Raw genomic sequence first — 15,089 nt, forward strand, 5'->3', positions numbered from 1 at the left:
TATCTTCTCCCACAGTTGTGCTTGCTTAGAACGTTCAGTGTCCATGTGCCAGCTTGCTATATTTGCCCATGACTGTGCATTTTTTTTTAGCTGTGGTCGTCCCTGAAACGGTTCCTACCCAGCTGAAGACAGAGCGCTACCTTGCACTCATCGCACATCCAGGGTGTGTTTTTGTGGCAGACAGTGCATTGTTTCCTCCCCTGGCCTGCCTTCTCTCTTTTCTCAGGTCTCTTTTGTTGGTGGGGACAGGGAAGTGGCCTGAAGTTGGGGGCTTAGGTGGGCCAGCCTGTGGCACGCCGAGCAGCGTCGCACACAGCTTCTCCTGAAAACGCCTGGCGTGTCGTGGGCTTCAGCTGCCGCATCACGCCGAGATCCTTGTGCCCAATGAAGCTGTTTTTCTGTGCACCGCGTTTGTTCCCAGCCTCTGATCAGAAGTGTCCACTCACAGCTGTGGGTCTGGGGACGGGTAATGTCTCATTATCGGTCTCCTCCGCGTACACAGGAAGGACAGTTGTGCACATGGAGACCTCCCGTGCGTCTTTACATTTTACAAAGAGCAGGTCCTCATCCCCGAGCCATCTGATGGAGCCTCTCTTGCATCCAGGGCTTTCTCCTGCATTGTTGGGACACCGGTCGTGCACCGCCTGTAAGATTCCACAAGCCCCGAACCCCTGCTGGCTCAGATGACGGAACAGAGGGGGGCAAGTGTAAAAATGGTCAAAGTAGACAATGTCGCCCCCCAGATAGTCCTCATTCACCAGCTGCTCCACCATGTCAGATGCAAGTCCCTTCCCCGGAGCGCCGTGGTTCTTCCCCGTGTATAATATGAGGTCAACTGTGCACCCATTCATATCAGCCAGCGCAAAACATTTTATCCCCCACTTTGTCACGTTATATTTTGATCATCCTAACCATCCTCTCATGGGCCGAGATGTGCTGCTTTGGATGGTAGATGCTTTTGCAGCAGTTTCTGATGATATCCAGGAGAGGTCAGACTTTCTGCAGGCAGTCATGGTCCTCTGTCCCCCTTTTTCTGGTATCAAAACTCTCTGAAACAATACTAACAGGTCACTCTTTCAACAATAAATAACCCAGAAAAAAATAATAAAGGTCTGCCGTAAGTGGGCCACACAGCACACGTGGCGTTATCGTCCTTTTACCGACTCTTCCGACGTTCATAATATCAGTGTTCAAACTTGAGTTCAACACTTTTAAATAAAGCTGCAATTGTACGTACATCACATGACCATTAACGTCTTCAAATGAATCACTAGTAGCCCGGGCTGCTTGTCTTCTTCCTGGAAACGGTCACGTGAAAGAAGAGTGACGAATCAGGGAAGCAGACGTCATGACAGCTAATAACCAATCGGATAGCGAACGCGGGTGTGGGCGTGATCCTTTCCGAAACGTATCTGTCCACACCGTAGACGCTAAACCTGCGTATTCAAACTCATTCATCCTCCGTGGCGTTTTCAAACTTCATTTTAGGTGCTCGAAAACGTCGGTAAAACATGCGTTTAAAAACGTACGTAGTAGTATGGATGTAGCCTCAGTCTGTGGCTTTCCTGCACTTCCTGCCACTGCAATGTCTACTACAGCAATGTACCGTCCATCAGTGGAGAGCTTCGCTTCTCAGCTTTCAGAATCGTCCACCCCACTTTCTTATTATTTGTTATTGAAGGTTTTGCAGCAATTTTGACATCCCTCAGTTCCCCAGTGAAACAAGGGGAAGTAGTTGGATAAGCAGTTGTGCAAAATGATTAATCCAAACAGGCCTTGCTCCAGGTATGCTGCCACCAGGTCGATTTAATACCTTCGCAGATGTGGTGGCACATCAGGTTTTGGGCATCTTTTTGATGCTGTATCCCTTTCATGTCTGTCATTTGCCTTTGTGAAACTGTTGACTTTCCCCGTGGGTCGTTACTTTGAAGCATAATTCACATCTTCAACAAGGAAAATTGCCGAAATATATCCCTTCACGACACACATGAGCAGAACGTGGTATTACACAATATGCCGTTCATATGCTCATTTTTCTCGGGGAAATTTAGAGATGAAAATCTGCAACGCCTGAGGAGATGGACCGTGGAGAGTCACCCTCTATAGGGGACAGCCCCCCCCACTGAGGAGAGTTACCACATGGCTGACACCTTGAGTGTCCATTTCTGCAGGTTTGATCGACCCACTTTAACACCACCAACTGCCATCAAACATCAAACAACCACCTACACCCCCCGTCTCTTTCTCACCTCTCCCAACCGACCCCCCACCAGCTCTCAGGATTGGGGAAGGGGACGTAAGTCATCATGGCAGTAGAAAAGGACCAGTAGCAACTGCGTTCTCTGCTCTTCCATCGTTGTGTGGTTTGGATCAACCACTGAACAGGACAGGAACAGACTACGACGGATCAGGTCTGCAGAGAGAAGCATTGGCTCCAGCCTCTCCTCCATCCTGGACTTGTTCAGCTCCGGAGTCTAAGGAAAAGGACTGGAAAGATCTCTGCAGACCCTTCACACCCTGGACAGGATGTGTTCACACTCCTCTCCTATAAGAGGCGCTACAGAGAACTGTACGTGTACCAGAATAAAGTTTTTATTGAAGTTAACCCATGTTTATTTGTACACACTGTATGTATTACATGTAGATTTAAAATGTACAGTTTTGTGATGGTGTTCAAATAATTTACTCACATCCAGAAAACAAAACATTTATTAAACATTTTTTCCCATATATAACATTTTTCCAGAGTTTCATTTAATGTGTTTGTTCGGTCTTTAAGTTGTCCACCAAAATAGATTTTACTATATATTTTGCCTAATAAAGGTTACAGTTGTTTTAAGCTCAAAAAGACAATACTAGCAACTAAGGTCATAGTGAACCTTTAAGCCCCACAACACCAAACAGAGGAGAAGAGCTTCAGTCGAACCAAAAAAGAAGAAAATGCGACATTTAAAAAAAGGTCAATACCATAATCTGTGTTTGGGACTGACTTAACATAAATCTTTACATTTTTTTTTCCCAAAGACACCATTATTTTGCCTTTTCCTGAACTTTATCAAATCACGAATGCAACACAGTAAGTAGCTTAAGAGCAAAACATTTGCAGTGGTACAAATATCACAAGAAAATATAACACATACTAATGCATCTTTCATCAGTTTTTTTAAAGAAATAGTCCCACATTTTATGTAATAGCGTTCATCCGTTCTCTCATCCAAGGAGGCAGATAAGAGGATTGATGTTGCCAATGTCTAACTTTCCACCAGAAAGCAAATAAACCAGACTATTTCTTTTCTTAAGTACTTGTAGTCTGAAATTGATTGTCAAGTATGGTTCCTATGCGAAAAAGAAGAAAAATCTGTCATTCCCCATTGCAATGTCAGTTGTTAGTTCACATTTTCGGCTTTGAAATGTGGAGTCACTGCATCCGGAAATGAAGGGCTCTGACATTCACAGTTTCACAGGTTAGAATTTCCCCGTGCAGTCAGTCCAAATGTCTTTCCATCAACAGCAGTATCGACACAACCTGAAACCACGTGGATTTGATCCGTTGACAAAACCAGCGATGACATCGATTGTCGTGTTTTCCAGTAGCTCATTTTTAAACTCTTCAGTTTTAAGTGGCTGGGTCGAGAAGGCAATGGTCACCACAATCGGTCAAATGTCTGCACGTGTGGCCTTAAAAAGCATCAAATGCAAAGTTTTATCCCTGCTCTCTCGCAGGAGAGCCCGGCTCCTTGAGTCTACTGCCTCATCCCCGTTACGAGTAGATGGACCAATAGATGATGTTGAAGAGGATGTACGCACCAGGAAACAGAACCCTCGAGTACTTGTCTATGGCGTGGGTGTCGATCCAGATGTTCACGTAGCCTCTGGATGGCCTGACCTGGCGTGTGATCTGCGGGTCATTCAGGGAAACCTGGGCCAACATCCGATCCCGGCAACCGCCGTTCTCCGGCATCCCATAATTCCCCGTTGTGTTGACATCCATGGCCCCGTAGCCAGTGATCTGGGGGTCGATCATCATCTCGTCCGGGTTGCCAATGCCGCACGTACACGGCAGCTAGAGAGGCATCAAGGAAGTTATTTTAATACTTTTAATTTGTTTATTTAAAACTTTGTTTTCTGTAAAAAACATGAAATTGAACTAAATTGAGCTAGATTATAAAGACATTAGACGTTCAATGTTTAGCATTTCTCTGCACACTCAGGGCCTTTAAACAACTTCTGCATGAAACATTTATGGAAGGATGTTTGTGCTAGAAATGTTCCGTGGGCAATTTGGCTCCATATGCTGCAGCATTTGGCAGATGAAGAATAGCAATATAGTACACGAGCTGCAGTCCCAGAAATAATTTGCCATGGCCTCGAGAGCAATTTAAGGGGAGCCAGTTTGGAAAAATATTTATCTGCTTGTTGGAAATGCACATTTCACATTGCTACCAGTTTAGTGGAAAATATGAACGTGGAAAATCTTTAAATTTAAAATCAGGTCAGCCTCGTCCTTTGTTGTTTTAAAGAGCTTATCATTGTCGGTTTCATTTTTCTTCAACTGTCTCCTTGTTTCTAATTGGGAAAATCTTTTCTGCAGTTATCACAGGGGGGATCTACAGTTTTATTTGTTAATTCAAATTATCCCGTATTGGGACATTTACATTAGTATGAAAGGAATTTTTGATAATTTTTAAGACTCTTGATTGTCTGGCCAGGGCGGTCATATTTAATTATAAAACATCCTGATAAAAAAGAAGAGGCACACAAAATATTTGCACACCAATGCCTACTGGTAACAGTCATGAGTGAAAACTACATTAAACAAGACAAATTTCACATTCAAACAGTGGATATTAATAATGTATGAAAACATCCCAGCGATCCTCGTCACATATTCAGTAAGAATAAAGCAGTATTCACGATTATTCAAATTTTGGTTGAAATCAACATAACTGAGGTCAACTGTGTTTTTTAGCTGCAGGCGATGAACAACCACAAATAAAAGTCACATTCAATAACACTTACTCTCTCCCTCAGTTTCCGCTCTTTCCTCTCCTGCACGGTGGAGAGGTAGTTGACTGCCGCGTACTCTATCACCGACAGGAAGACGAAGACAAAACTGACCCAGAGGTAAATGTCCACTGCCTTGATGTAGGAGACCCGCGGCATGGAGGCGTTGACTCCGGTGATGATGGTGGACATGGTCAGCACTGTGGTGATGCCTGGAGGGGAAAACACAAACAGTTTGGACTAGTTGACCCCTAAACGCAATGCTAAATATATTAGAAAAGGCTGTATTTTTTTATTTTAATTCTGTGCCGCTGGTGTATTTTTTTTATTTGTTTAGTTTTTTAGTCTGATCCACTAATTTATTAATCACTGCAAGAACGTTTTAATAATAATAACACATTTTATTGATATAGCGCTGTTCAAAATACTGAAAGGCGAGTTTTGTATTTGCTCTCCCACTTCATTGGGAAGGTAAATCTCAGCTGCAACAAAAATTAAATTATATTTTATACATTACATTGACTTATTCAATGATTTGCTCGATACACAGAAACCTGCGGAAATTAAAGATTGAAAAGAAAGTATTGAAGGGCCAACATAGGTTTAAAAGATTAAGAAGGACAAAACATATTTCACAGATTTGATCTTTACTCTTGTCTAACAACACAACATACCTTGTCAGTGCAACAACAAATATTCAAAATATACAACCAAGAATGAAATATCCCCCTTTTATCTGCTGCTCATAGAAGCCTGTTTCAAGCTGCTCCAAGTTGAATCTTTCATTTTGAAGATATACTTAATGCGATATTTTACATTCTCGGTCAGAGTTACATCACTCTCATGTATGCGGGTTAGATATCGAGCTGCAGCCCTTCTGGTCTAGTAGTAAATCTCATTTGATTAACTGACCAGTAACTTCCAGGAATCTTAGCCAGTTGCCTGGCAACCAAACGAAATGATAATAAATGAGCTTTTGACGGACACAGACTTGTTTCCACCTCTTTCCGTCCACATGGTCAGCTAAGTTAACCGCCTTCTGGCCTTCTACTATACCTTCACCAAAGAGAGTCGAGTGTTGATTTTCTCATCTAACTCTCAGGAAGAAAAAAGTCCAAAATTTATCTTCACTTGGCGTTGGGAACCGTTTTCACTTCACATACTAGATCATCTTTTCGCAAAGCTAAATTTCTTTGCCGAGGAAACTGTCCTACCTAGTGGCACCCTGGCCGGGACGGCCCTGCGGTCAATCCAGAAGGACACCCAGGACAGCATGACCATCAGAGTAGCAGGGAAGTAGGTCTGGAGCAGGAAGAAGAAGATGTGGCGCCGCAGGGTGAAGTGGATGTACAAACGATTGTACCAGCCTGGGAAGAGAAAATAACACCATTACGAACGTTGCGCGTTAGCTGCCGATGCAGCGTGCAAACACGCAGCCATTGTGGCAATGAGAGACAAGACTCCAAAGCCTCCTTGTGCTAGAGGTTGCTGCAGGAAGCGACAAAGTGACACGTGGTTAGAAGGATGCTGCAGGGCGGTCAGCGCGGCACGCGGTTCAAATGGTTGGCGGTGGTTTGATTGACATTCTTCTTGGTGTGACGTTCGAAGGACATTTAAGGAGGACTTAATCAGACTTATCGAATAATCAGTCCAGTTGACCCTAGAAGTGCTCGCGTTTCGGACTACAGTACCTGTGCTGCTGTAAAAAGCCAGCTTGGTGGTGGTGTGGAATTTCTGAATGAGGAACTGGGACAGAGATATTCTGTCGTCCGTGTTCAGGGATTCGTTGCCTTTCTTCCAGTACAACATCAGGTCGTCGTCTGTGTATGCATCTGTAGGGGAAAGAAGCTGCATTGAGCAATTGTTGAATGTCAATGAGAAACTAAACGTGCGACCATTTAACTATTAACCGATATATTTCTGTGTGAAAAGCTTGTCACATTTAGAGGAGCGATCAAAGAGGTTGGAATCCAAACACAGGTACTTTTTTTTATTTCTCATTTCTACTCACAGCTCTCGATCTCCAGCGAGCAGGTCTGAGTGTCCAGAGGGAAACGGCTCAGGTCCATGTTGCACATGGCGGTAACAGTGACTCTGCAGGGAAAGCAGCCGTGACCCAAAGGAATTAAATTCCCTCAAGTAACAGCGATGGTGAACTAACAATTTCCTTCATGTGGGCTAGATTAGTCCACCCAAAACAAAATAAATCAAGGGTCTGTTTTTATTGTATGTGTTGGATTTCTTTTCTCGTGCTGTTCTATTCCAGCATTGATGTTTCATGCCCCCCGCCCGCCCGCTCCTCCCCCCTCCTAATTCCCCCCACCACATGGCCATCATGTCCATGTATTGATTAAATAAGCATTAGACACGTCCCTGCAGTAAAAGGACAAAAGTCACACTGCATTTGTCATTCTCGTCTGAAACCTTGACATTGTTCGCTGCACTGGTTGCAAATTAGCACTTATTGTTCAACAAAATGCGTCACCTGCTGTGATAATCATGCAAAGTAATTCAACACAATACTTCAATTTGTTGCTATTTTTGTACCTAGTAATTTTTTTGTAGAAAGCTTTAAAAAAAATAAAATTCTGTTCTTGTTGCAGTGCATGAAAATAAACATTTCCCATCACCACTGTTTTCTTTTTTTAGTGATGAATGACCATTATGCTTAAATGTTGTTTTATAGGATACAAACTGCTTGTGGAGGAATCTCCTTGTATGACTTAGTCCTCCTTGAGTCCAGGCACAATGTCCATGTCTTTACCTGAGGCTGTAGAGGACGTTGCCGTCAGGGAAAACCCTCAGCATGACATTATCGGTGGTGGTGTCGTGGATAAAAGAGCGCTTGGAGTGGACGAAGAACATGTCAGGAACCCAAATCTTCTTCACCAGGCGACTGTCAAAGGTCATGCTCTGGTTATTGGTGCTGGGGAACGACAGCCGCTCGTCCTTCCAGTAGTGACGCAGGTACAGGGTCATGGTAAAGTCCTGTGGGAAGAAAAGAAACGTACAATACTCCATTTCAGGTTTTTACTGGCACGATTTACCTGCTTTCAATCTTTAACTAAATAAAAGTGCAGTATTATGTATGAAGTCAAATGTATGGATTGGACGGGGAGCTAGTTTATCTACTGTATATAGAGGACTTTAGGCTCGTAGGAGGGCTCAAGTGGAGTCCCGGGGGTTTTGAGATGATTAATGACGGGAAGGAAGAAAAAATATTTCTCTAATCTTTTTGTTTTTGTGGTAATGGATGATTTGAAAACCAAGACAGTTGGCGGTCACAAGCAAAACAGATAATATAAACAACAGCTTATTCCTTCCTTTGTGTTTTAGCATTAAAAACACTACATTGCTCTAGAATTGATACTAACAAGCTATTTCATACTTACCATATCCACTTCGGAGATGGTGTCCAGACTTTCAACCTGAACATCCACTCCAACGGGAATCGGAGGTCCTGAAAGAAATTGGACTAATTTTTAGAAATGTTCAAAAAATAGCTTTTTTCCTCTGCATAGAAGCTTGTTAAGCTCTGCATGATTTTGGTTGTGGGAGTGGGAGAAACTGTCAAGGTGACCGGTGGGGACTCTTTGAACCTCCGAAAATCCCATTTCCATAAAGAACAATGACTCACACAAAAATAGAGCAAATGCTTGACTGTGTCGGTTTGCCTCGGATTCTACTTTTGACCTAATTGAGCCTTTCTACTCTGCATCATCATCCACCAACAGAACACGAATACAATGAGGTCACAATAATGGATCAAAGATGATGCAGCGATGGATGAATGTAGCCCTCTTTTCCACTCCCAGCTGAGACGCACTTGATGCTTGAAATCAAACCCAGCTGAAGGTCATTTGGTGCCTTTGCAGCAGCAGATTTAAGGGTGATTAAAAGTACTCGTGGTCTGATAAGAACAGCACGTGTCACAGCAGATGTTTTTTTACTTCAACACAGCTCTTGTGTTTTTTTAAATGACAAATAAATGGATACAGCATGCCAAAAGGATTATTCATGTATATTGTAAAAAAAAAAAAGCTTGTGTACCCTTCTGACATTAAATCCCTCTAATACACAGTGGCGATGATGAAAAAGACGTGAAATAACACTTGAGTGACGTAAAGAACTGAACTGCAGTTGCAAACCTCATCACAGCTTGCATTGATTAAGATCTCCAAGAGCTTACGGCTCAGCGGACGGACCAATGACCGCTGCACACATCTTCTACAAAGGAAACCCTCTTCTTTAAAGCTTCATTTTCTGACCTCCGAATGCTGGCCTCATGGTGAAATCATGGTCGTCAATTCTCAGGAGTTGCTCAGATTTTGTCATCAGAGATTTTGTCATGTCTGCACTTCGCTTATAAATTGGGCTGTAAAACAAAAACAAAGAAAGACGTCTGGTTATAGAGAACTTTGAGGGATACGGTGTGTGTTTTTTTTTTTTGCAAAGTCCAAAATAATTGGACAAAGAATCCAAATAACAATGATGTTGATGAAATCCATAATTTGGAATAAAACTCACCTTCCAGTTTTTTTGCCTCCATCCATGCTGGTCTCTCTTCGCGACCTAAAAAATAAAAGAGGACATCTGTCAGAAGGCATTAGTGATTGAGCGTGTTGAGATTTTTTGGTCAAATCAAACTGTCACTTTCTTTTTAAGTCTTTAAGAACTCATTCAAATCATTACCTTTTGCTTTAATTAAATATATATACAATATTCCTAAATATACATGGCCTTATAATGGGGGCAATAATGGAAAGCTTCGTTTTGACGCTACTCATTTTCTAAAATGGTGTTCAACAGGTGGAATTAAACATTTTATCCCAAAATCCCCTAAACAGCAAAAGAACATTTTCTCTTCCCATCTGCTTCAGAGGAAGCCAGTTCCTTTGTGTTGTTACTTTAAAGAGCGCTTCCCCGCATGCTTCTCTTTTAGGAGCCCTTTTCAGTTCATCAACAGAGGGAGAAGGAGGAAAAAATATTTATTTCCTAAAATCCTAAAATAGATTATTAAAGTGGAGCATGCTGTGATAGACAGGGACAAAATCCCTATGACAACCAAAGACATGCATAGAGAGATAGGGGGCGAGAAACATGACTGGTGTTCATAAATACAGAAGAAAAGAAAGTGGTAAATGAAATGGTAAGAGGCGGGTTTCTCTGGCTGCAGAGCTGTGGTGGACAATAGGTGCTACTCGTCTGTGTCCGTCCAGCAGCTGGTTCCTAATCCTCTTGGCAGAAATGCCTCTCCAATCCCCCTCTGCCTGCCTGCGCCACGCAGCAGACCTCCGGTCTGCATGTAGGACCCGCATGCAGGGGCTGCATCAGGGTTGAATGGTCAGATTACTCTGGTGCTCATTCTGCACACGCGCAGAGAACATGAAAGAAAAATACTGCAGTTTTTAGCAAGGAACTAGGAGTATAGAGGCTGCCTGCATAGGTAATAACATGAAGATGGTGTGATGTTTTTAGCATTTTAGCAAAATAGCATTTCATGCTATTTTATACTTTTTCCATTAAACTGGTTACTTAATGGTTACTTTGCAGCTTCAGATTCTTTATGGTTAAGAATAAATATTATGGATCAAACTACATAGCAATATATATATATCTTTTCCAAACAAGTAGTAGCAACCGTGCATTAGTGGTGCTAATGTATCAGTAATTTTAATCTGAATACATGTTTTGGTGCTCAAAGTAAAGTATATTTAGATTGTTGGACTTGAGATCTTGAATGCAAGACGTTTACTCATACGTGGCATTGCTAGTTTCAATTAAATGTAGGGTTGCTAATGCTCTCTGACATTTTTGTTGTACATGATGGAATTCTCAATAAATCCCCAGAACAATCAATTAATAAAATGCTAACAAAAATAAATAAATCTGTAGCCTTCGCGGAACTGTTAACATCCAATTTACAGCAAGCGAGATGGTTTTGCTTTTTTTAGTCTCCATGACTGGATTTAGCTGTTGCCCAAAGGATAATACACACCAGGATTTTTGTTCATGGCGCTTTATATATTGCGATATTGAATTGAATATTGTCACATTTCCTAAAATAATGTCCCGTCATTTCTTCTGGTTCTTCAGAAAGAAAACATATCACGTTATGTCGTTATATAGTAGAAACGCATGATCTGTTTGATTTAGGCGATTCTACCAGAGATCATTTAGGCAACAAAATGATTTTAGTCAAAAAATGATTTTTTTCCGTAAGGTGACGATATGTATTATTGTAACAAATCTTACCGAGTATCTTTAGCTAAAGGTTAGCTTAGCAGCTAAGATAACTTACTAGCTAGCTAGCTTTAGCTCTAAATTGATTCTGACTATTGTCTGTATAATTATGCTGTATGTACAGTAAATATACATATGTGATCAACAAGTGACCTTTTGTTTATTTATCCCATTCTGAGCATTATCAACGAATCCCAAGAAACGTCTACATATGAAAAGCAGAATTGTCGAGATAACCAGCTGAGCGTGAGTTATACAGTCAGTTTTGGTAGTGAGGCTGTAACTATACGTAACGCAAACAAGTTACGTGGTATCTCAGTCACCTAAACCTCTGCCCTAGACGTTCATGTGGACGTGTGGGAATAAATCGTGTTGGGTCGTCGTGGCGCAGGGGGTAGAGTGGGTGCGCAGGTGGTTCGAGTCCCGGCTGCCTCATGTCTCAAGTTGAAGTGTCCCTGAGCCAGACACCTAACCCCTAATTGCTCCCTGGGCAAAATGTAAAAAGCCATGGGTTTGGATAAAAGCGTCAGCTAAATGACCTGTAAATAAAAAAGTAAAGAGGCAAGCATTTTTATCCTGATGTTTCTGTCTCAGGCTTCCATTAAAGAGGGTCCTTCAAACCGCATCAGGGTTGTTTCCCCTCAGAGGTTTTCTTGAGCTGGAAAATAAAATTGTAAGTGATGTAGCAAGAAAACTCCCACTACATACGCCAGCAGCATCCAGCCGCTTCCACGATTTCACACTCGGAGGAAAGAGGAGTGGTGTGAAGAGACACAGGGAGAGAAAATGTTTGGCTTCTGCAAAAGTATATGCGATTTGTTTTTCCTCCTGCTGGAATTGGATTAAAATATTATACATTTGATTTGTATTTTCAGACTGTGTGTCAGCAGAGAGATGTAACGTGAGGGGAATTATACCTGAGTGGGGAAACAAAACCGATTTGATAACGAGGCAACACTGTTGTTCAGAGATTACGATAAAGCTTTGAGCCACTTTCTGTCGTTTGAAGATTTTCCACAGATGATTATGATTGTGCTCCTCTTATGCTTAATGATCTTCTTACTCACCTTAGGGCAGCTTGAATTCTTTCACACATGTTCAATAAAATCAGATTTGCCTTGTCAAACTCTCACAGTTCTCATGATCCAGCAAGTTTATGCTTAACAGCAAACTGCTGTTTGACGTCTCTGTTCTATAAATAACAACGGCCTGAAAAGTTCTACTGTATCTAAAGGCAGAAGGATTATATGATTTGACCGGGTTTTGCCCAGTTTATTAAGTAGATGGAAATTATTCACGGGAGATTGCACAAGACTGTACTTTGCCTGCTTGGGAAAATCTTATCATGTCTGACTGGAGGACCTAGTGGAGCTACTTGCTGATTCTACAAGAGAATATTTTAATTTGTAGATATAAATGGTGAAAAGAATCCAATCTATGTTCATTATTTATGGTTTTTTTGGGGGGGAATCCATTTAACATTTTTTTTCATTTTTGTATGCGTCAAAAAAATGAAAATGAATCAATTCAACCAGTTAATCAGCAGCTATCTTTACAACAGAATGTCAAACATTTGCTGTTTATCAAATGTAGAAATGTGTCGCTATTCTTTGTCTTTTGTGACAGTATATAATATCTTTAGGCTGCTTTTTCATAGATAAGGCATTTAAAGACATCAATTTAGGTTTGAGCAAAATGTGAAAGCCATTTTCCAAAAAGGTGTAGCTTTGTCTGTATTGACAATCATTTCTCTGCTCACGGTGTTATCGGAATTCATTCTATCAATTTAATTTGCCACTTTGGGTTTGGGACTAAACAAGGATTTATAAGTGCTGAGAAGGACAGGTGTTTGTTCTTACATTTTATAAACCTAAATATGAAGGGGTGAAATAATATGTAGATTCATTAAGGATGAAAACAATCAGCAACTTTGTGCACCCCAGTACTGAATATTATCATACTTCAGAAATTCATATTTTTGACCTTCTTTCTGTGGTTGAGCATTCACTCTTCCAAACACCTATTTACATAAAATATAAATCCCATACAAGTTTCTCATTATTCATTATGTGCCCCAAATTCAACTGAATCGTTAACACAATTATACATCTTAAATAACTGGCATCGAGTTTCAGCATTTCTACTGTTACCAAGAAAGACTAGAAGACAATAACTTGTGGTGCAAATTTGACATCTTTTCACCAGAGATATGTGGACTGCCTCTCCACATACTGCTCCCTGCAGCGATCCTGCAGCGATCCAACATTTAATCAACACACACAAACCTTTCCATTTAAACCCCTTCCTGTATTGAAACCAATTCAATCGATAATGTGTGGAATTGAGGGTGCTTTAACGATTCCCGGATTCAGTTCAGTCGCCGACTAAAACATCTAATCCACTTGACGCATTGACAAGGCAGCAATTAGCCTAAATAATCACCTGCAAATGACATTGGCTACAACTGCTGCCAGCGGAAAAAACAGTGAGTAACTGTGAATTTGTGGGGCAAGAGAACACAACATTCACTAGTAGTGCATAAATAGAAGTGGGGATTTAGGTCTCCCTCCCTGTGTGCTGTGAATGAGTGTGTTCTTCACAGTAGGGGTAAGGGATCAGCACCGGGGACGGTGGAAACACTGTGTAAACCTCCATAAGAAGACAATGAAGCCCTCATGGGGAACACGGCTTAACAAAAGAACGTCGGCAATAAATGTTCCATTTAAAACTCGTCACACATGCTGTTGGGCCGATAGAAACGTGCATTCCGGCGTCGGGAGGATGATCCTTTGACATTACCTGCTCTGCTTCTCGGTCTCCAGCTTGTGACCCCTGGACTGAGCCGTCCTCGCAACTGCACCTGTGAGCCAAACACAGAAGAGAACGAGGGCAGCATCCACCTGCATGGTTCACATTCCCCAGAGGACGGACCTCTCCTGCCAGTCAGAATTTAATCCCCTCGAGGGTTCAGGGGGAGCACCCTGCTTTGCTGAGACATTCCCTTCTCCAGCGCCGGAGCTGATAAGAAGGAGTAAAAACAGCCACAGCAGCAACAGCTACACGAAGCTATTCTGCGGCCTGAGTGGAAAACATCCTACGGTGCTTAATCTCCACAGTGGGAAAAGCAATTTTGACTAAACCCATAAATCCTTGAGCGTCAGATGGTACAGATTTGATCCTCTCCAGTGGCGGATGTGCCTGCCTCTCTGCGCTCCGCTCCGCTCAGATATCCTGCACTCTGATGTGCTCTCCTCCACTTTGCACCGCCCAGAAACACCAACACGCTCACAGTGATGCGGCGCACTCATTCGTAAGGTCAACGGTTTAGAGACGCAGACTCACAGAGGCTGAGTGGGAGCTCTGTGTCTGACGTGGAACGCTTCCCAGCTCCGTATGATGTGAATGTGAAATGTGGACTTGTTTTTACTGTGGTACCTTTTTTTTTTCCCCAGCGGACTCAGATTCGAGAATATTTCTGCAATTATTTCTGCAAATACAGCAGAAATAATGACAGACGATTTTTTTCAAACAATTGACCTAGAATCCTACTTCATTTAGAGGATATACAATATGTACTATTAAGCCACTGTGTTTGAATATTTTCTAAATTGTTTTTTGACAACGCTTTGTTCGGCTGCGTTGTCAAACGGCGAATAAATACAGGACTACAAGCCGACTGACGATCACACACCAATCGAGATGCTTCAACAAATGCATGAGGATAAATAACGGGTATATTTTCAGTTTAGCAAAGCACCAGAGGCTTTGTCTGTCAAGGCGTGCTGCACATCTGCATAAACCAATCAAATAAACGTCTCAGCACGTTATCAGCCATGTGTCCT

The 15,089-nt window shown here is 42.0% G+C and overlaps 1 protein-coding gene across 1 annotated transcript; it reads right to left on the minus strand.

Moving 5' to 3' along the window:
* Positions 1-2,695: 2,695 nt before the first annotated feature.
* Positions 2,696-14,645, minus strand: LOC120832983 (gamma-aminobutyric acid receptor subunit rho-1). Its single transcript, XM_040199724.2, has 10 exons — positions 14,047-14,645; positions 9,532-9,576; positions 9,273-9,379; positions 8,397-8,464; positions 7,769-7,992; positions 7,016-7,098; positions 6,696-6,836; positions 6,219-6,371; positions 5,020-5,216; positions 2,696-4,063 (listed from the first exon to the last, which is right to left on the minus strand). The coding sequence occupies exons 1-10, from the start codon at positions 14,151-14,153 to the stop codon at positions 3,761-3,763; spliced, it is 1,428 nt and encodes a 475-aa protein (XP_040055658.1). The 5' UTR covers positions 14,154-14,645; the 3' UTR covers positions 2,696-3,760.
* Between the last annotated feature and the right edge of the window lie 444 nt (positions 14,646-15,089).

This window comes from Gasterosteus aculeatus, chromosome 15, assembly GCF_964276395.1.
Source record: "Gasterosteus aculeatus chromosome 15, fGasAcu3.hap1.1, whole genome shotgun sequence".
Taxonomy (NCBI): Eukaryota; Metazoa; Chordata; class Actinopteri; order Perciformes; family Gasterosteidae; genus Gasterosteus; species Gasterosteus aculeatus.

Coding starts and splice junctions, on each gene's coding strand:
- LOC120832983 (XM_040199724.2), bottom strand. CDS start 14,153: ATGCAGGTGGATGCTGCCCTCGTTCTCTTCTGTGTTTGGCTCACAGGT. Junction 7,099..7,768: donor AACGTCCTCTACAGCCTCAG/GTAAAGACATGG, acceptor CTTTCCCTGCAG/AGTCACTGTTACCGCCATGT. Junction 6,372..6,695: donor GGCTTTTTACAGCAGCACAG/GTACTGTAGTCC, acceptor TTCTCTTCCCAG/GCTGGTACAATCGTTTGTAC.